This window comes from Canis lupus, chromosome 9 (genome assembly GCF_011100685.1).
Source record: "Canis lupus familiaris isolate Mischka breed German Shepherd chromosome 9, alternate assembly UU_Cfam_GSD_1.0, whole genome shotgun sequence".
Taxonomy (NCBI): domain Eukaryota; kingdom Metazoa; phylum Chordata; class Mammalia; order Carnivora; family Canidae; genus Canis; species Canis lupus.
The window spans coordinates 40,241,156-40,264,118 of record NC_049230.1 but is presented as its reverse complement, the minus strand read 5'-3'; the positions used below and the strand labels follow the sequence as shown (position 1 = coordinate 40,264,118).

Genomic DNA, 22,963 nt, shown 5'->3' with positions numbered 1-22,963 from the left:
CATCAAAAGGGGTGGTAAAGTAACAGTAATCTGCGTGTGGCTCAGGGACCCTGTTTTATGCCTTTCTGGTTCTAGTTCCTGATTTTCCAATGATGCACCTATCAGGAAAAAAAAAATGATTGCATAAACCTATATTGTTTCTCCCTAAAATTTCCATTCTAGTCTTTAGCTGAGAGAGAATTCAAGGCAGTGGTTCTCAACCCTTAGTGCAGAGGAGGCCTGGATGTCTTCCTAACACTTACTGAATAGAATTTCTAGAAAGCAGAACATGTATGCTTTGAAAATTCTGACGCAGACCAAAGAATGAAGATTGCTGACTTAGGTCTAGGCAGTTTCTAACCCAAATTCTACCTTCCACCTATATTGGCCATATTTAGAACTGCTTTCCATATTTTACCTCATAAATGGAGGGAGAGGGGAAGGTTGGAAATGAAGGAAATAAGATGTTTATTATGATTATTAAATAGAACTGACCCGTAATGAATCAAAACAGACACATTATAATCATTCTAAAGAGAATAAACTTTGGGACCAGTAAGTCATGCATGTAATATTAATAAAATAGTTTTCAAACATTTAAAAGAATGCTTTTCTTAAAAGGGAAGCTTATTTATCCAGAAACCCCATAGGTTTAATAAATAAGACAGAACCTATCTGGCTTAGTAGTGAGGTAGTGAAGAGTTAAGTCTGTGTACCTGGCATTTCACTGGCTTGCTCCCTTCCTCTTTCCATTTACATACACACACGTAGACACACATGCATACACACATGCATGCAAGAATACTCTTAAGGTCTATAGAACTAGAGATGCAAGGATTACTCTTTAAACATATACATAGAAAGGACTGGAATTTTGGGAGGTTGTTTAGCCATGGAAGCATTGAAAAGTCTCCAGAAGGAAAGGAAGCACAATCCAACACAATCTAGGAGGATGGTTTTAGCCAAAATAAATCCAAGACTACCCCATCCCACTGGCAAGGCCTTTCCTGTTATGCAGATACATACAAAAAACTGCAGTCAATAGACCTTTAATCTTTCACACCTTTGCAAGACCATCCCTATTGTGAACCAGATTCATGAGCCCAATGCCTTTAATTGTTGGATTTATCCAAGTCCCTTTGTTCTGATTCCATGCTTACCAAGCAACTAAGCATTCTGGATTATATAGGTAATATTTTCCACTGTCAATTAATAAACTAGAATTCTCGCTACTATGTGAATTCCCAAGCAGGTTTTCTAATAGAGGAGAACAGCCTGTCATACCAATGCAAATATTCCATTCCGTGTGATGGTCAGATTTTTCACTGGAAATAAATCTATATGTGGCTTTGTTTCTACATTGGTCCTGTGAACTTGGGATAATGTGCATGAGTCCACTACTAGGAGGTGGAGCTGTTCTCACTGGAATTGAACCTATGAGCCTATAAATTCACAAGGTGAATTCACGAATGCCACCTTCTGTAGGCTCTTGGTATGCAGTCTGGCTGCTTTCTTCTAGCAACACACGCTAACATTGCCACTGGCCAACTGAAGCCATTTTTCCAATTTGAGTTTTTTATATTATCTTCACAGAACAATGCCAAACTCTGTCATTTGTCCCTCAAAATGGGTACATCTCACCTGAAAATTCAAGCATTGAAACTCCTTTCTGAAAGTCCCTTTTTCCCGTGACAAATTCTAATATGGACCTCCTTTTGCATTCCCATGTAACTTTCTGGTGCTGAAAGCTCCATCACCACTCTTGGTGGCTTCAACATCCACACAGATAAACCATTTAATTGTAAAACTTCTTGAAGAACTGTTTAAACACCATGTTTCCACATTCTCATTATCCATATTCTCTGGAGCCCACTTGAGACATTCGTCTTCAGGACTCTACTGAGGCCAGTGTTGTCAAGAGTCCCAGTGGCCTTCATGTCAGCAAATCCCATGGTTAATCTTGGTCCTCACCTCTTTTTGCTTCTGACAGTGTTTGACGCAGTTTATAATTTTTTTCTCCTTAAAGCACTTTTTTCTTGGCTTGGTTTCTGTGACACCAGATTTCCAGTTTTCTTCCTACCTCACTGGCAGCCCTGTCTCCTTTGCTAGTTGCTTCTTTCTTACTTGATTCTGAATGCTGGGGAGTCTCAGGGATTAGTCTTTGACCTCTTCTATTTGTCTATGCTCACCCTTGTTAATCTCATCTAGTCTTATGGCTTAAAATACTGTCAACAGACTGATGATCATGAATTTCTATTTCTAGTTCCTCCTTTATCCAGAGTTCCAGATGCATACCCACAACCGTCTACTTGGCATTTCCAGTGGAATGTCCAATATAACACAACATATCCAAAACAGAACACTCCATCTCCTCTACCTGATTAGCCCCTCTCATCATCTTCCCCATTCTCAAGCATTCCTTCCCCACTGCTCAGGCTTCATCTCAGATTTATATTTCTCTCATGCCACACAACCTATCCATCAGCGAATCTTGTTGGCTCCATTTTCAAAATATCACTCGCTCTGACCACTTTTTCATTACCTCTGTTAATAACACCTGGATTACTAAACTAGTCTCCTGTTTGGTGTCATTTCTACTCTTGTCCTTTACAGTATATGTTTTACACAGTAGTCCTAGTGAGTTCTTTAAAATATAAATCAATCATATCATAAATTCCAATGGCTTCTCTTCATACTTCATTCTTACCTTGGCTCACAGATACTTCATGATCCATACCCTCCTCATCTCCCTAAATTTTGTCCCTATTACTCTCCCTCACTCTGCTTTTAGGTACACTAGCCTTCTCACTGTTCTCAAGACATCCGTGCTCACTCCTACCTTGTCACTGGCTATTATCTCTGCTGGAAATGCTCTTGCCACAATGTGTTCATGGTTCACTCCTTCATTCAGGTCTCTGCTCAAAAAGTCATCCCTTTTAAGAAGCCTTTTCTGACCACCTTATCTATAATATTTCCCCTTACCCTTCCTTGTGTGCATGCTTCAATCTCTTACCTACTTTTTATTCACAGCACTTGTCACTTACCAGAAAGTTGTTTTCTTATTATGTGCCATTTCCACTGGAAGAGCAGATCCATGAGGCCAGGGACCTAGCCTAAATTTTTTTCACAGCTGCATTTCAGGCCATAGCAGAATGTATGGCTCACAGGTGTTCAACACATTTTTGATGATCTCTTAACCAACTGAGTAGACTTAATAAATGTGTGAGTACATTTCTCTAACCCAAAAGAAGAAAGTGGCTGAGAACCTCTTCTTCTTTATGGGCCTCTTTCCAAAACATCCATACTATGTTTGAACTTGCTATCCTCTGCCTGGCTTTATTTCACCACATCTTTTCCACATTTTCTTGGACTGTGAGAAGGTTCTTTCCACTAAGGATCTGTCAACACTGACACTAGATGCCACTCTACTAAGAATGGTCTCTTAGTTGGAAGCAAAGGCACTACAGTGGGAATCTGCACGCGCAAAACGTTTATCTGGGCCAGAGGGTATCCAATACCCCACCCCCACTGCCAATGGCCTACACTGGGGACATTGGCAGGGGTGCCAAGAGGGCAGCAGTAGTGAACAGGGAGACTGAGGCAACCCAAGGGAAATCAAGCAAAGTCATTAGCAGGTCTCTGTCCTAAATTTAGACTGTATAATCATAAAGTAATACATTATTTCATTCAGTCATTATGATCAAACAGAACTAGAAAATTTGCCAGGAGCTATTAAAATTGCCACATGAAAGTAATGATGTGCATACATATTATGCAATACATATGTCAAAGAGTTTAATGGGAAGATAATTAATAAAATTTCAATCCTACCTATTATACAGGAGGCGCTTGAAATCTTGAAACAAAGTGTCTTTATTTTTGTCAATAAATCCAATGACCGAATAGCTAGGAGAAAAAAAAAAAACAACAACACATAGAAAACATCCATTATTCACCTAGCAAGAGCCACATGTAAGCTTTTTGATAAGTCTACAAGCTTTTCCACTGTTAATTATGTAATCAATCATCTGTAGAGCTAATATTGTTCACTTTGTTCTGCGTTAAAGAATATCAAATTTACCTACTAAACAGACAGGATGTTGTTTCTCTTCCTCAAAAGGAGAACAAACATCAGCACCGTCACTATGATTAAGACTGTCATTTTCTATGGTTTACTGCTTACCTCAAGAAGTCGACTCTTAAAAAGATAGCTGTGTTTATCATCCAGCACTCCTAAGATAAAAGCAAAACAGCAACATACAGGAGCTAATAGTCTCTTCTGTAAGGAGGTCAAGTGACTTGCCTATGGTTCTTTCAATGTGTTCAGGGTAGGAAAAAAGAATCCAAGAAGAACTGCAAAGGATGGTAAGATTTGGATAAGCAGAAGAAAAGAGGAAGGGAGATCACACAGTGAAACAGATCAAACGAAGGAGAGGACCAGGCCCATGCATGGCATGCTTGAGAGAAAACAAGGAGGCAGGCATTCACGGTTTGGAGGAGGGAGAAGGTTGAGGTCCTGAGGGTCCCACTCAATTCACTCTTGGTGATGAAGGAGGGATGGGAGCTGCTGGGCTGCAGCAATGAGCGTGGACTCCAGGAGAGGCCAGTTTAGTGCTGGGGGCAAAAGTGACAGAGTCACCAGGGTGACAAAGACAGAGGCTCAGAGATTGTGCAACAGGAACTCTAGATGTACCTGCTCCCTAGAGCTCTACTTTCTTGCCTGTCTATCTTCCTTGACAATCATTGCAATGATGGAGATCATTTTCAGATGTCTGACCGTGACCCCTCACTGATGTTTCAGCCTTACACATTTAATTCACCAAGAAGGTTCCTTCAGGCTTTAGTGCCCATAGGAGCTTCAAGGCCACCAGATCCAAAATTACTTCCTCGCCTCCCACCTCCTAGATCCATTTCCTAAGATCTTCAAGTCATTTTTGACTGAAACCTTGAAGCCACCCAACTCTTAGTCTTTGGTCTAACCTATAACCTCCAAACTTCAAAGTTCTCATTTTGGCCTTTAAGACTCATTACGATTTGATCTCAATCTACTTTTTCAGGTACTTCTACTTCTCTAATGCTACAAAAAGGATACATTCCACTTTAACGGACCTATTTACTATTTCCTGAATATTTCTAGCACTCTTTCCACTTCTCCCTTTAAAAATAATTCCTAGCATTTAAGGACTAGCATTGACCTTCCTGGGCTTATCACAGATAGTAGTATGACATCATGTGTTTATTCTAAATTCTGACAATACTCATATTAATTGTATGGCAATTATTTTAGATCATCTTTTACTGTACTGATGTATGCCTGTAGCTGTGTGTCTATTATGTGTATGCATATTTATGAGTACAAACACACACACAATCATATGGATATATATGCATCTTACACGGAAAGCTCTTTGTGGGCGGAGCACCTTACAAAACACTGTGCACACACAGAACATATGCAGTCCTAGAAAAAGACTGAAAGGCTGGAGGAAAGGGGAAGTCTGAGGCATTGAATATCCCTTGGAAGGGTCAGCTAGAATTCTGGACTAGGAGTCTAGAAACCAGTTATTGTCTCAGCTATTCCACAAACTTGCTGTATGACCCTGGACGAAAGTGTTATTACAAACTTTCCATAAGTCTCTCCGTCTATAAAACAAAGAGGCCAGGCTAGCTGGTCTCCAAGGCCTCTGACCAATTCTGCTTTTATGCTCTCGAACCATATGGAAGCATCCTATAAGTGAGGCCCTCCTTTTCAGTGGGAGAGTGTGCACACCGCTGCATCTTCCCTCTTCAGTGTTCTGGAACCTGGGAACAGGACCAGAACAAGTGGAAAATGGTGCCATTCCAGCTCTAATGGCTAGTTTGACAGATGGGGTGATAATTTCGAGCCATATTATTTTATGACTCAGAGTTTTAATTTATATCAGGAACAGCTATTAAAATTTCTTCAAATGTCTTTTTGGCATTTGTAGTGATGATCATTTGCCTTTTTGTTGTTGTTATGTAATTTCTTCCTGTAATGGGTTATGATGAACAGAGCTTCTAATGTAAAAAGTAAGGAGGAAGAAGAGGAAATTTTAAACAATTATCCAGTAAGAAGCGGTGTTCAGTGGGCAAAACATCCTACGTGTAGCAGGCTGAAAAATGCTCCTCTACCACTCTAAAGACATCCATGTCAAATCCCCCAGCCCCTGTTAGTGTGATCTTCTATGACAAAAGGTGTGATTATGTTATGGATCTTGAGAGGAGAAACTGATCCCGTATCACCCAGGTGGACCCTAGATGCCATCACAATTGTAGTTTTAAGAGAGAAGCAGGGGTTCCTGCTAAGTTGTCTGACTCTTGATCTCAGCTCAGGTCTTGATCTCAGAATTGTGAGTTCATGCCCTGCACTGGGCTCTGTGCTGGGTGTGGAGCCTACTTAAAAAAAAAAAAAATAGACCCAGACGGAGTTTTAACACAGACACACCAAAGATGGGGCTGCAGTGTGACTATAGAAGCAGAGAATGGAGAAATGCAGCCACAAGTCCCACGATGCCTGCAGCCACCAGAAGCTGGCAGAGGTGAGGAACAATCCTCTTCCAGAACCTCCGGCGTGTGGCCGTAGGGTTCGGACTTTTGGCTTCCAGAACTGGGAGAGCAAACATTTCTCTTGTATTAAGCCACCAATGTTACAGCAGCCCTAGGGAACTAAGTACTAAGGTAGTTTATTTTTAGTTATATTTTCCTGTCAATTTCTACTTATATTGTGACCAGAAAAAGTGAGATTTTTACCTTTTCAACTGACATTTGAAAAAGAATATGGCAAAATAAGTTTCTGCTCATGTGGTTATCTCACTGCTTGTAGTTCTTCACACACAATGGTGGCTCTTGGCTCTGGGCCTGAGAACCTACTGGCTCCTCTGCCTGGATTACCCTCCTCACCTCCTCCCTTCCTAATTCTTTCCCCTGACTAAAACCTCTTTTACTTTTAGGACTCAGCTTGGATATCACTTCCTCCCACCAAAACCTCTCTATACTCTCACCCAAATTTAATTAATTCCTCCTCAGTGTTTCCATAAGGCCTTGTGCATCTCTAGTTTGACCCTTCCCATTCTTTGTTACAGTGACTTACCATGTGTGTCCACCACTGAACTCTTAGCTTCTTCAGAAAAAGGCCTACCATATCCATCTTTAACATTCTTCCATGATTCATTTATCCATCAGGTGACCTGACTGAGTGCCAACTATGCCAGGGATGGTGCATGGCTGCCACGGTGTGTGTTCAAGAAAAGTTTGAAAAGCAAGGAATGAATGAAGCTAAGCCAATTTTTTTAAAGTGAGGAGATATACTATATATTATATAATAGGAGGAAATATATTATATTATAATATATAGGAAATATATATTATATATATGATACATATATAATATATAATAGGAGATATAATATATTATAATATATAGGAGGAGATATATATTATATATTATAATAGGAGGAGATATATTATATAATATATTAGCCTATGAAATGACTAAAAAACACAAATGAATAGGAAAACAGTTTTTATTTCCCCTGGTTCTATTTTCTGAAGTGAAGTTGCATGCAAGTCATTGTGTTAGGTAACGAAGTAAGATACTCACACTACATCACCGGCATAATGTCGAATTCGAAAATCTCGATCAAACTCCAGGATTTTGTCTGAGGCGCAGAGCTAAGAAATCAATTAGGAGATTACTTTGGAAATGGATATTTTCACTCTCCTAAAATTATACTCCAATTTCATATAAGATAATGATAGTACCACAAATCATGATACCATTATGAATGAAATCACACTATGTGGGGCTTATCTGGTAAAGCCTGTGAGCTTTCACCGGAAGTCTACACAGCTAGATGTCATTTCCCAGCCACCCTGGCAGCTGGATATGGCCAAGTGACCAGGTGCTGGACAATGGACAGTGAGTGGAAAGGAAGTGTGGTTGTGTCAGGCCAACACCGGTAAGAAGTGATCATTTGCAGCACTTCCTCTTCTCCTCCCACTAGCAGATTGCAGAGAAGGATAGTGGCAAGGTGATGAAAGAGCCAGAAGACAGAAGTCCAGGTTCCTGGGACAAAATTGGACTTCTATTGTCTCTGACACTGAGAGCTTGGCTGCTGCCTCAAGTGGCCCAGCCTGCCCAAACTAATATAGTCTCTTTCTGTTCCACGTTCCGCTTAAGGAGCATCACACGGAGGGCTTGCTGTCTGCTGGGCACATATATCTCATGCAACCCTCACAACTGATATTTAAAGGAAGTATTATGAGCTCTATTTTATCACAAGGAAACTAAGGGTCAAAAAGCTCAGGTAATTGGCCCAAGTCACATAGCTCAAAAGCGGTCGTTCTGGAAGGATTCTTGGGACCAGAGGTAATGTCTGCTCTCCTATGTACATACAGAATGGCCTGATTCACTTGTCTTGGGACTCAAGTTCAGGGCTATCATTTAAGAGAAGATAAAAAGTATTCTTCTTCAGTGAGAAATAGCTGCAGGAAGTTGAAGAATCCTTTATGGAAAGGTAGTTTTTCTGTGGTGGTGGTCTCCACAGTTTTCTGAAAATTTCCTTGTTACAGCAGCACCCAGACTTCTTTGTCTGCCCTGTGAAGGACCACTTGAGATCCTATGTGTTCTAAAGTAGACATCCAAGAATCCATAGAGCACTGAGTGCAGTTATGCACAAAAACTTACGTTGCAGTGGTAGCTACCAAATACCCCCAGCCAGGATGGTGGCTTCTATACTCATAACACTAGACTAGTAAAAGAATAATTAGTTTATTAATCAGACAAGTGAATAATTACAGGAAATTACAAGTGAATAATTACAGGAAATAATTACAGGAAATTACAGACTTCTGAGGTTCAAATCTTGGTTCTACCATCTACTTGCTCTGTGTCTTTAAATAATTACTCATCCCAGAAAGTTATACTGAAGCTTAAATGAACCATGTATCCAACATAGAGAGGTCTCCAAAAAGTGGAATCCCTCTTTTCTTCTCCCTTTTGTTAACCATTTTACAAAAGCCCTTCATTTATAAAACTCCTCGTGGAAAAGAACCCAGGAGATGCCCACACTAATTGAATATTCTTACATTTGGCTACTGCAAAGTCTCAACTGATCTGAGCACAGAAGGCTTTAGATTTTTCTTTACATTTTGAAAATAATAAGTTATGTATATCATTTAACTTTCTATGTTCACAATACCTTAAATAGGAATTTCATGGTTTATTGGATCATTTGCCTATATCCCCATGATAACTTTAACATATAAGAAACCCCTTAGCCCCAAAATAATATGAGGCAGAAATCTCTTATTTAATATACCAATAACTCGAGTTAATGTAATCAACAGCAGATGATAATACATGGCTTAATGTACAGTATAATAGCGTTATTTAACAGATAGATTCATAGTGATGAAATACATCCTGACAGCTTGGTTATTCCATTTCTTTCCTTCATTAGGGCTATAAACCCAGAAATTAACACACTTTAAAAGTTCCCATCTCAGGGGAGACTTCCTCCAGCATCACTTACCCTTGCCTAGAGGGGAGGAGCCCCCAGGAGGAAGGAGCTACCTGGTTGGAGAGTCAGAGAAACTTGGATTTCCACATTTAAAAAAAAAAAAAAGAAAGAAAGAAAATTCCTATGGTGCCTGGGGGCTCAGTCGGTTGGGCATCCAATTCTTCATTTGGGCTCAGGTGTGAGACTGGGCCCTGAGTTGGGCTCTGCACTCAGCAGGGAGTCTGCTTGTCCCTCTCCCTCTGCTCTTCCCCCCTACCTCTATCACACAGTCTTTCTCTCTCTCTCTCTCAAATAAATAAACTCTTAAAAAAAGAGAGAGAATTCCCATCTTCCCAGATAAATTAATATTTTGCAATTTCTTACCAAATCAATGGCAACTGCTTAAAAGTACTATGTGGAGTGCAGTCTGGGTGGCTCAGTGGTTTAGCACTGCCTTCAGCCCAGGGCATGATCCTGGAGACAGGGCATCGAATCCCACGTCAGGCCCCCTGCATGGAGCCTGCTTCTCCCTCTGCCTGTGTCTCTCTGTGTCTCTCATGAATAAATACATAAAATGTTTAAAAAGAAAAAAGTACTATGTGGAGTGGCTACTGTAAGATTGACATAGTTCAGATATTTGGTGGACAAATTTAATTCAGGTGTATAAATGGCCAAGATGAATCAAAATGAGGTGGTTTATCATGAGATTCATAGTTATTTAATATAAATGAAATGGAGCATTGCATGTTTTAGTCTAAAATTCAATATTCCATAAGATGTATTTGGTATAATCATGACCAATTCAATTCAATTTTATAAACACTGATGACCTACCATTTTGTAGGCAGGATGTTAGGTGAATCTCCAAAACCTGGGCTGGGGTTATAAAGGATGTAGATAACCTATCCCTCGAAGACAGGACATCTCCCCATGTAATACCATCTTTCAACTGATCACTCTAAATGGTGTAGGATGCTTCTACCTTGGCTTCTGCACTGTCCCCAGTACCCAGAATATGCCTGGGAAATGAGAGGTACTTAATAAGCACCTGTGTTATACATGGGAAATGACTGAGGAATACCTCTGACCAGAAGCCTAATGTCAAAGGTCAGACAGTAGCATCTGACAGCTGACTGACTTGTAGTAGGGACCACATCAATCCTGAGTAACAGATGAAGGAGAATCTTTTTTTTTTTTTTTTTTTAAGATTTTATTTATTTATTCATGACAGACACAGAGAGAGAGAGAGGCAGAGACACAGACAGAGGGAGGAGCAGGCTCCATGCAGGGAGCCCAACGCGGGACTCGATCCCAGGTCTCCAGGATCACCCCCCAGGCTGAAGGCGGTGCTAAACCTCTGAGCCACCGGGGCTGCCCCAAGGAGAATCTTTAAGAAATAAACTGGCCTAAATAAATATCAGCCAACAATCTATTTCTTGATGATTAGTGCTTTATCTAGTTGCAGACTCTTACTGTTCTGATTACATAATTTCAAAGGGGACAAAGTTAGATTTATTTGTGCTAAAAAAAAATTGGTATGTATCATAGATTTACATGAAAATATGGAGGAGCAGAAATGTTTGCTCCTTTCTTTATGGAAGTGACAGAGCATGGGGCTTGTTTCTCCTTCAGCTTATGATTGCTAGACAAGCCTGTATCTGTAGGGAATACTCGAGGATGACAGTGCACCCCTCCTAGGACAAATATCGATGGCAAATATACTATATGCAAAGGTCTGACAATCACAACTGCCACCACTTATTACAGAAATGTGATTTGTTTAATAACATTTTTAGAATGTGAAAAATGAGTTAAAAGGATACCCATTCACTGAAGGGAATGAGTTTCCTTATGATGGGGAGAACTACAGCTAGAATTTCTCTATTTTTAAGAAAGTCATAGAGTCTGAAGAACTGCGGCAGAGGACACACACTATGTTTTATAACTGATTACAGTTAAAAGTCAAGGACAAAAGCTGTTTTCAGTGCCAGAATTATCAGATACAGGAGTAGAATTTTAGCATATGAACAAGGCCTCTGTACCTATTGGTTATAAATGACATCATGCTTTCTAAAATCGTGTTCATTTTTCCTATTTCTAGCAAATTGAATAGTCTGGAGCTCCCTCTCCTGGATATTATGATTTTTATCAATCTTGTCATCCCATAAACCAGAGAGGCAGAATTTATTTATAGCAGTAAGTCACTTAATGGATGCTTATGGCCTTCTTGCTTAGTTGAGTGGACATTCTTTTAATCCAACATTTAAGACCATTTAAGTCTGCCAAACAATGGGAAAATCCTACAGATCAAAAGGAGATGAAGTTCTCATAAAACACATACCTTTCGGCTGGAAAAATGACCATGTTTGCCTAATTTACTATTAAGTGCTTCAAGGAACATTTCATCGGTGACTTTGCCAACATTCATGCAGGCATCATCCAGGATTGCAATGATCCCTTTGTGCTGCTGCTCTACAAGGTCCACGATGATCTGGTTGTTGAAGTAATCGATCTGCAGGACACAACAAGGAAGCCGTTCCAGAGGGAACAGAGAACAAGACACGCAAAACACTGATGCTTCCAGATGTTTCAGGAATTTAAGTTAAGTTATGTCGATGTCAAATAAGTCAAGAGCATTAATGAGGTCTAGTGCTAAAATGAGCACATGTTCTATCAGAGGTTTATTTTTTATTTCTTTGTTGACTTTCTACCATGAAACACTTTGTTACTGAGTATAGCTCAAGGCAAAAATTACAAAGTAGATAATGTTTCTCCTATCACTAACTTTTGTTTTAATCCTACACCCCATTCCTTCATACTCTCCACCCCCTCGATCTGTTTGCCATTAATCACTAAACCCACACTCCACAAAGTACCAACAAATAACCTTAAAGTGTTATTTGATTCATAAATTGAAGTTACGGTATCACATAGAACTTGAATTTTTAGTTCTATGGCCTTGGATGACCAAAACCCAGAAGAGGTCTTCTCCAGCTTTCCCAAAGCCAAAAAAAAAGCACATATAAGTCTAGCAGTTTTGATGTTTCTCTGGGCAAGAACATAAATTTAATTCTGAGATGAAACTATCTGTAAAAGATAAGAATAAACTTTGCATTTACTTTTATGCGCTGAATAAAGTTCTAAATAACATCTGGCTTTTTAGCAACTTCAATATGCACAAAGTTTATCCCAAATTCCTCTTCTATATGTGTTTACTCGAATAGTCAACAGCATCCATCTCACCACACACACACTGGCCTCACTCAGGCTAGCTGTGCATCAACAGAAGATGGGCAGGCTATTAACACACATTTTAGTTCTGGGTGTTGATGTGTCCCCCTCATTTAGGAGGCATCTAAAATTGAATGCTGTCTCCAATACCTTCTGTACGATCTATGTGCTCATAATGGACTTTCAGTCTCTCATGGATTCCTCCTCTGTGCTATTTAAGTCCAAGGACTCAAGCCAGTTATCTGTGGCTTTAAGCTCCGCCCCTACTCTTCCAAGTTCTCTTCTGTATCCATGGACTGACAGTCTGCTGACTGGGTGGCTTCTACTTTCTTTTTTATACTTTACTGGTTTGTCTCTATCAGTAAGTCTCAAGAGGAGGACTTTTCCCTCAGGGGCATTTGGCATTGTCTGGAGACATTTTTGAAGGTCAAGACTACAGGACCAGTGGGAAGAGGCCACTAAACATCCTATCATGCACAGGAAAGCCTCACAACAAAGACTTATCTGGTCCAAAACATCAGTGGTACAGAGCTGGAGAAACCTCCATCTACATATGTACTTTTATGGTGGGCACATATTACATTTGCTAATTAGAGAGAAAAGTTATTTCCATCTTTGGAAAAAACATCCCTAGTCTTCTCAAAAAGCAGTAACTCTGTATTAATTATTAGCTGAAGTCTTAGACTATGCTAGTATAAAATTAAAGACTGTCTTTTGTCCCAGGGACAAAAGAATTAAGTCCTTTAAAGTTCCAATTGTGTAACTAAAAGTGATTGGTCTTTGCTTTAAGAGTTCAGTAACTTTCAGTTTGTAAGTTTAATGTTACTTCAAACATTACTTAAATTTGTGGCTTTCTTTTTTTTTTTTAAAGATTTATTTAGTTATTCATGATAGACAGAGAGAGAGAGAAAGAGAGAGAGGCAGAGACACAAGAGGAGGGAGAAGCAGGCCCCATGCCAGGAGCCCGACGCGGGACTCGATCCCGGGACTCCAGGGTCGCGCCCTGGGCCAAAGGCAGGCGCTAAACCGCTGAGCCACCCAGGGATCCCCCAATTTGTGGCTTTCAAACCAGGTTCTTCCAGCAACCTCAATTCCCAGGGAAGGGGGCAAGAGGAGATGTGATGAGGTAGGTCAGGGGCACAGAGGTCTGGGTCTCTCATTCCCAGCCCAAACAGAGCAGCTAAAAATGTCTTGTAAACTACAGCACCAAAAGCCTATAAAAGTGAGTCAATTAGGGAGGGAGATAACCAAGCATTTGGAACCCCACCCCCTGATAGAATTCCACATACCACTATGAAACAGCCTGGTGCTAAAACACTGATCCTGAAACCAGCCAAGCCTCCAGATCTGACAACCAAGGACATACACAAAATGTATTGGATGATACCTCGGGAATCTGATGAGCAAAATCCAGACTATGGCAAGCTCTACAGAACTAATGACTCATCCTCTTCATCAGGAAAATGTGAGGAAAAAAAAGAGAGGAGAAAATCTACACATATGCAAGCAACCTATCAACCAACCACAATGTAAGAATCTTGCTTGGGTCTAAATTCAAACAACTATAAAGAGAAACCAAAAAAACTCCTTGTAAAACAATTGAGGAAATGTGAACACTGACTAGATATTTGATGATATGAAGATATTACTGTTACATTTCTTAGGTATGATAATGGTACTGTGGTCACAGCATTTGTAAAAGTCTTTATCTTTTAAAGAAGCACACTGGAGTATTTACAGATGAAATAATATGATGTCTGAGATTTGCTTCAACATTATCTGGGGGTGGGTGGATGGGTGATGGGTACACTGAATTTATTGTATCATGATCTATGCTCTTAGTTTGCTGGAAATTTTCCATAATAAATAACATTAAAAAAAATCAATCACTATGTTCAGAAGTTGAGGAAATAATTGCCCAGAACAGAGATTCTAATTTGGGGGAACCTGGCAATGTAGTCAGTATAGTAACAATTACCTTGGACCTAGCCTTTTGTTCCCTCTAGGACATTTATTTCTTGGTTTATTTTGCTAAGGATTTTTGCATTTTAGGGCTGTTGCTCCTTTTTCAGAATAGCCTACTGTGGTTGTTGACTTTCCTCCTTTATCAGCTATGCCTGTGGAATTTGATATCTTGAATACTAAAGGATATTTTTGACCAGTATCTCTGAATCACATCTGAGTAACAAGTTTTATGATTACATTTGCTATAAAAATCTAAGTGTCAGTTTTAATTGTGTGTTAAATTGTACAACAGGTCCATTCTACGAAGGCTGCATCTAAACTTAATTGAGAGATGCTTGGCTGGCTCAGTAGTTGAGCGTCTGCCTTTGGCTCAGGTCGTGACCCCAGGATCCTGGGATGGAGTCCTGCATCAGTCTCACCCACAGGGAAGCCTGCTTCTCCCTTTGCCTATGTCTCTGCCTCTCTCTCTATGTCTCTCATGAATAAATAAAATCTTAAAAAAAGGAAAAACACTTAATTGAATTACACCTTAAATGTGCTATGAGAGTTTACGGCAAAAATCAAAATTATAGGTAATTCTATTACAAAGTTATAATACACCTTTTGGTTTATCTGTAAAACAGTAAAATTTACACTAATATACTTGAACAAAAAATTTTTAAGGTATTCTGACGTTTAACACATGCTGGAAGGCAAAAATGCAATTTGAGGCAGGACAGTTGTACCACTGTCTCCCTTTCTGAATGAGAGGAGATAGAAAGTAGGAAGGTGGGGAGACATAAAAGGAATTTACATACAGCATACCAAATAGCTTTTTACTATTGCAATGCATATTAAAAGACACTAACTTTACTGTCTGTTCTATTCAGCAAGAGGAGAAACACAGTTCTATACCCTCAGAAATGTATGGAAACTCAGAAGTTATACATTTCTCAAGTCCGTTCTCAAAATTGCTTAAAAATATAAATTTAACAGAAAACTTTACGGGGTCTCATCCTGTCACACACAGGAGGTCTCAATGGTAAGGAACAAGAGCACCAACCCAAGTCATGCTTTTCAGCGGTGGTATCTGGGGCTTATGCCCCAGGGCAGTACCACTTTCAGCCCTGCCTTGCCAGATGTTTGACTATGACAACTGTCAGTGTTGACACAGGGCCATGAGCAGGTGATACGAGGGCCATGAGCAGGTGTGACATGAGGGACAGCAAACAGAAGTAAACATTAATGCTGGGGGTTCATGCCTGGGTTTCAGAGAATATAAACCACAGTAACTGAAGAGAATAACAATGCCATTTAAATTGCAAAGTAGAGTTGGGGAAAAAAGGAGAAATAAGAGGAAAAAAAGGACAGGAAGAGAATAAACTCAATTTGGAAGCAAAGCCAAGTCCATTTAAGGCAAAGTTGCTATTCCAAGTAACCTTTAAATGGCGCTAAACTACTAGACAGATGAGAGCTAGAGATCCCACGCAGCATCAGCCATAAAGTGCGAAGGTTGGAATTCAGCATTTCTGGACACCAACAAGGCAGTCCATCACATGAGAGAAATCCCACTTGCCGACCCTGAAAATGACTTGTAATTCCATATCCCCAAAAGGAAAGCTAACGTTGAGATGTTTCGTGTACTCAGGGAGATTAAAACGATGCCCCTAAAATGCTAAGATTTGACATCTGCAATACTATATGAAACCCAGGAAGCTATTTTCCCCGAGGAGACCACTCACGTGCTTCCAGGGGATGCCCTCCCGCTGGTACTCCTCTTGTTCTTGCTTCAGAACCAGCTGAATGAACAGCTGCTGCAGTTTCTCATTGCAGTAGTTGATGCAGAACTGTTCAAAGCTGCAAGAAAAGGAATCAATTATGTTCAAAGAAACAAAAAAATCAACAATAGAGTTTTAAGCCTCTTATCCAGTTTACCTGTTATTGTCAAAGATTTCAAAGCCATAGATATCCAAGACACCGATAACAGTGTTTTTCCCATGGATGGTGGTATCATAGTTCTTGACCTCGATAATATCATTGATGCGAGTAACAATCCAACAAAAAAGGCGTTCATATATTGCCTGTGAGGAGAACAACATTGTTCATTCTTCCCCATTTGAGACTGTGTCTTCTGTTTAGATCTGTGATAAGTTTTAAATTCTTATCCACTTTCTCCTTACCATTTAACATAGTGATTGCCACTCTAAGCAGAAAAATTAGAAATGCAGATCATCTGTTAAAGAAAACTACATGATGTAGGTAATACTAATGTAAATGGTTTGGATTTTTTAAAGCTTATTATTGGTTGGGATACTAGGGATACCCTAGATATGTGTATGTCTCTGTGCCCAGCTATATCAATAATTTGCCTACTCCTTCACAGAAGTTGCTTACTTTATTATGAATTTCATCAAATATTAAAAAGTAGGGAACCAATGAGTTAATATCTATCTTCCAGGAAAGCTCTATGGAGTCTAAAAATACAAATATTGATTTATAGTGCTACATAAAGATCTGAGCCAAAGATTGCAGTTTGAAGTTCCTAGAGAATCAAATGCATATCCAATGTCCAAGGATGCTTACAGCAAGATACATGTGGACAAAGGCACCACGTGCTCACATGTACTCATGTCCTGATACAAGTGTTCTCCATAGTGCGTCTTTAGCATGTGCATGGTTAGCAGCTCCCTCCAGCCACCTCCCTCTCCACCTGCACTTATCCACACTCACTGCCTCTGTTCTTTGCCTCCTTTTTACTCTTCCATCCAGTCAATCTTGGCTTACCTCCCACTGCTCCACTGAAATGGCTCATCAAAGACCCCAAGCACCTCAGTGTAGACACTTCCTTGGGCCTCTGTGTGGATACCTTATTCAGACACTTGGTGTCACTCCACCTAGTTTCCCACTCTCTCTCTTTTTTTTTTTTTTTAAGATTTTATTTATTTATTCATGAGAGAGAGAGAGAGAGAGAGGCAGAGACAAAGGCAGAGGGAGAAGCAGGCTCCATGCAGGGAGCCCGACGTGGGACTCGATCCCGGGATTCCAGGATCAGGCCCTGGGCCGAAGGCGGCGCTAAACCACTGAGCCACCTGGGCTGCTCTCCCACTCTCTTCTTGAACATTCTCCTCTCTGGGATTTGTGACAGCACATCTCCTTAATTTTCCTCCTATTTCACTGGCTGCTCCTTCTGAGTGATCTCTGATCTCCTCTACCTGACCTCTAAAAGGTGGAGTTCCTCTGGTCCTCCTCTCTTCACTCTTTAACACCTCGAGTCATCTCATTCAATGTTAAACTGTCGCAACTCTTGAACCTATTGCTCCCACACAGACCTCTCCTCTGAATGCCAGACTCATGTGCTTAACAGCTGACCTAACGACAATCCCAGGGGCCTGGCAGCTATCTCAACCATGTGTGCTCTCAGGACTCTTGGTCTTCCCACCTCTAAAGACTGTTCCTACCCTACTTCTAACCATGAACATGACACTAGAACTGTAGAAATTTATTCATTCAACAAATATTAGCTGAGTACTTACTCTATATGGGTTATTGGAGATACAGTACTAAAGGAAACATAAACACTGTCTCAGTCTCCAAGGAGCACAGGGAGTAAGATGAAGGAAAACCACACCCACACACACACCCGCACCCATACCTTCTCTCTCTCTTTCTTTGAAGGTGAGGTGTGTAGCATCTGAGGATAATTTAACCTGTTCAGGGTTCACAGAGGCCAGTGAAGACTGGCCTTTGTGGGCTGAGGTCTGAAGGATGAGTAAGAGTTGCCGAGGCAAGCGGGGGAGAGAAAGGATCTAAGCAAAGGATCTAAGCAAAGGTGATAGGACCTCATGTGCAGAGGTCCTGTGGCTGGAAGGAGAAAGGGATAAAGACACACTGCAAGGCCCAAGAGAACACTAATGTGCTGGAATTAAGGAAGGAGGCTGAGGCATGATGTAGAATGAGGCAGGAGATGTAGGCTGGAGCCAGACCATGCTAGGAGTGAGCCTTGATTTTATCGTTCTCCAAACAGGGATGTGGATTTTATATCCTGAATACAGCCCATCTCAAATCATCCTCTTTTCCCCATATCTGTGCTACCTGCCATCATCTCTCTCCTGTATACTGACACATCCCTGTAATGGTCTCCCTGCTTCCATCCCCACCCACAGAAGATTCTCCATACTGAAGCCAGAGCGATTTCTTTACAAATGCAGGCTTGCTTGTCATTGCCTCTGCTTAGAGTCCTCCACACTCTGTTGCACTTGGATAAACCCAAATTCCTCTCGAGACTAGAAACCAAGTAAACCCAAATTCCTCTCGAGACTAGAAACCAAGCCTGCAACTCATAAGAGTTAAGAATGGAATATGTGGCAATCTAATCAACCAGGAAAAAAGAAAAACAAGGAAATGTGAGCTTGGTAACATAAAACATTTGCTATGCAGATAATATAGACAAAGGGTTAAAGTTACGGGCTCTTCAAAATGGGCAAAAAACAATAGTAGCCCTGAAGAAGATGTAAAAAGGACACACCAGGAGATTCTGAGAATGGATTTAAATACCTTACAAAAATCCAGAAAGATGCTCAAATATACTAGCAATGAAAATGAAAGTAAAGTATTAGTGTACATCCATAAAGTCAGTAAATGTAAAGTTTAAAATCAGTGTGTAAGCTCATTCCTGGGAGTCTGTCCACTGGGAACAAAAGCGCTAGTGTATAGGGACACATGCACACAGATATGGCAGCATTATTTGTCGTGGCAGAAAAAGGAAACAAGGTGAATGATTTAAGAGGAGGATGGTTAATAAATCATGGCACCACCACCACATAGACGTGAAACCCAAGGGATGAGAACTCCATCAGGTGACCTGAGGCGATCTTCATCAAACACCGGTGAGCAAAGCAACACAGAGGGCAATGAGAGGGCCTGGGCAGGCATCACGAGCCTCCCAGTCAGTAGGATTCAGTTACCTCAGAACATTTCCTGAGAGTGATGTTCACAGTCAGGGCATTTTATTGAGACTGCACTGGTCCAAAAGCATCATTATGGTCTCTAAAAGCCTGAACCCACTTTCTTGGAACATCTGGGTACATCCTCACAGAAGTGCACTATAACTGCATCACCAGGCCGAGACATCAGTTAAAAATCTCACCTTAGCAAAGGCATCCCTGCCATAGCTGGCTTCTTGCTCCGTGTGCTGCTTGTCAATGATGTCGCGACCTGTGGCCACTGTTCGGTAGAGAAGGGCTTTCTCAACCATGTCTGTTTTGGTGGAGAGCAATTCTGCTATGATAGATACAACCTTGCCATTTTCAATGAGAGGCGTGTCACCATCCACCATGAATTTTAAATTTCCCTATACCAAAGTGAAAAAAAGAAGATGCCATTTCCAGCAAGATTCTGAAACATTACATCATGGATATATTTGCCAATTACAGATAAAATTCAAAGTGACCTTGTTTATAGCACTGATTTTTCTAAATACATTACGTATATGTAAGAACCTAGCACTTTATCCATCTTTCCTCTTCTCCAGACACCCATCTTGCACTTAATTTTCAGTATTCTGATGAATAGAAGTTTTACATTTTTATGTAGTCAAATCTATGAATCTTTTGCTTAGGGTTTTTCTTACTTTGGTGTCATACTTAGACCATTCCCACTCCAAAGATTTTGCAAATATTTAATATTTTCTTCTAATACACAGCTTTTCCCTTTACATTAAAGCTTTTAACTCACTTAGGATTTATATTACTAAGTGGTGCAAAGAATCTAACTGTTTCAGATGGTTAGTTAGTCGTTCTAACACCATTTACTGAACGGTTGAGTTTTTCCTCCTGATTTGAAATGTCACCTTTATTATCTATTAAATTTCCCCAAGCTTCCGAGTCTATCTATATTTTACTTATTCAATAAGCAATAAATACTTATTAACCATCTACCAACTGTCCAGCACATCAACCACTCCGTTGATGAATCTGATGATATACTTGTTCATCACTATCCTCTTCTCTTTTCCCCCTGCCCTACTACTCTTCTTTAGTACATTTTATTTGATCTTCTTACATGTTTACTGGTCCAGGTAAGTTCTACAGTCATGATGTCAACTTAAAAATAAAATTCCTGTTTGGATTCTGAAGGATATTGTTGTACTTTATTTTCATTAAGAGTTAAATCTTGCCACATTAAAGTGAAAGGTTATTTTTATTCCAGATTTAAATTCATGTTGTCATTCACTTTTTCTAAGGTTACATGTTCATTATATTTTCAACATCTATAATTATAGAAAAAGGAATAACAGAAATCTGACACATGGCCCTTCACTTGTCTGAGTTTGCTGTGGTATAGCAGAACATGATTGGACCATGATTCGCCAACCTTGGTCGACTGTGTTGGCCACCATGAACTGGTTCTGCCTTCAAGCCAATCGTGCCACCCCTTTAGGGATCATTTCCCAACCTGAAAAATGAAATGATCAAAATTCTAGTTCTGATAATTTATGATTCTATGTTTCAAGTGCTATTGGAAATTTATTCAGTTCAAAAGATTTTAGCTTATACTATTGGTAGTCATATCATTACTGAATTCTTTTACCCTCAGGTTTAAACAGTTCAAAATCTGACACACCAGTAAGACAATTAACCAAAGGTAAGTTTCAAAACCTATAGTGGCTTCGAAAATCTCTCATAACATTCTAAAATGACGGAGAGAACCACAGGTATAGTAATTGCTTCAAAATGTAAGAGAAATTTTCCTTATATAAATTAGTTTTTAAATCTACAGGGAAAACGCAAAATCTTCTGAAAGAGCATCCTGTCACCACAGGGAAGCAATATATTCTGAAAGGTGTCCCTACTCACCAAGTGAAGAATAGCTGCCAGAATCTTATACACTGTTTGAGTCTCCTCAGGTTTGAAGCCAATTACTTTCATGGCATCAGCTACTACTTTGAATTCTGCAGCATCATTGATAGAAGACTGGGAATGAAAATGGAAAACTTAAGTCACGAACATTTCATGTGAGCATTAAAACCTTAAAATTATGAGACTACATTCAAGTTTAGTCAGGGTCTTGATGCTTTGGTAGTAAATCACTGAGTACCCAGAGAAAATCAAAACTATTTCAGGGATAGAAACATCACTCAGCACACAAAATGTCCACTTGTGGGTGAGAGCCACCATCACACAAAATAGGCATGACATACTTTTCTGGAACCTTCTGTGAGGGAGCAAGTCCTGAGCTGCCTCACAAACACTAACTACCACTCTGTGATGAATGAAGAAAACATGGGATGTGGAATCACAAATGGAAATACCAATCATGGAAGACTCCACAACACACGCCTATGTTGCTTGTGGCTTTTTTGTTCCACAAATAGTCTAATAGAGTCTGGGAATAATACTCCCTCTCTTGGATAGTCAGGCTTTTTACTTCACAGGTGAGGAAAGCAGGCCGCCCAAAGCAAAGTAGGTTGCCTCAATCTTTCAGCAAGCTATTAGATATTTTGGGACCACAACCACTTATTCACAAATATTCAGTGTACCAGATCTTCTAACTGGTTTGAGAGGGTTGCTATAGATTGAAAGTTTGTATCCCCCGCAAAATTCTTATGTTGAAATCCTGATAACCCACCTCCTCCCAAAGTGATGGCATTAGGAGGCAGGGCCTTTGGGAGGTTATCAGGTCATTAGGGTGTAGGCCTCAATAAATGGGATTAGTGCCCTTGTAAGAGACCCTAGAGATTCCTCATCCCTTCTGCCTTGTAAGGACACAGAGAAGGCTCCATCTATAAACCAGGAAGCAGGTCCCTACCAAATCTGTAAATGCCTTAATCTCTGATTCCCCAGCCTCTAGAACAGTGGAAAATAAACATTTACTGTATATAAGCCACTCGATTTACGGTATTATTGTTGTAGCAGCCCAACTGGAATAAGACAGGGGTTCAAAGATAAATTGCCAGCCTTGAGGAGCTATAGTCATCAGGTTGGAAATATAAACGTGTCAAGAGAAATTCACAGTGAAGCAATGGTAATGGCCTATCTCAAAAAAGTTTTCCCAAAGCAGCAGTTCCAGAGGGCCTGACTGATCTTTACTTCTGTGAATTTTCCCTCGGTGGTGGGGGGGGGAGGCGCACAGAGGATCTGGCCTGATATTTATCTTTTGAGGAGGGGCGTGGGAAGGGGTTCTCTGTGCCAGATGAGTACATGCCTCCAGTATCCAGGACATGGTAAGGCCAGATCCTCCACCGACCTGGTTCTTTGACCTTGGACAAAATACTTAACACCGCATGGAGT

At 40.3% G+C, this 22,963-nt stretch overlaps 1 protein-coding gene across 3 annotated transcripts in view; it reads right to left on the bottom strand.

Moving 5' to 3' along the window:
- The window catches only part of MYO1D (myosin ID), a 326,202-nt gene that overhangs the window by 204,572 nt on the left and 98,667 nt on the right, over positions 1-22,963 (bottom strand). For all 3 annotated transcript variants that reach the window (XM_038548143.1, XM_038548142.1, XM_038548141.1), the window contains exons 7-13: positions 21,530-21,646; positions 19,822-20,025; positions 16,611-16,756; positions 16,418-16,532; positions 11,842-12,012; positions 7,601-7,671; positions 3,811-3,885 (exon numbers count right to left, since the gene is read on the bottom strand). In XM_038548143.1, the coding sequence (XP_038404071.1) occupies positions 3,811-3,885; positions 7,601-7,671; positions 11,842-12,012; positions 16,418-16,532; positions 16,611-16,756; positions 19,822-20,025; positions 21,530-21,646 (899 nt within the window). The remainder of the gene's footprint in view (positions 1-3,810; positions 3,886-7,600; positions 7,672-11,841; positions 12,013-16,417; positions 16,533-16,610; positions 16,757-19,821; positions 20,026-21,529; positions 21,647-22,963) is intronic.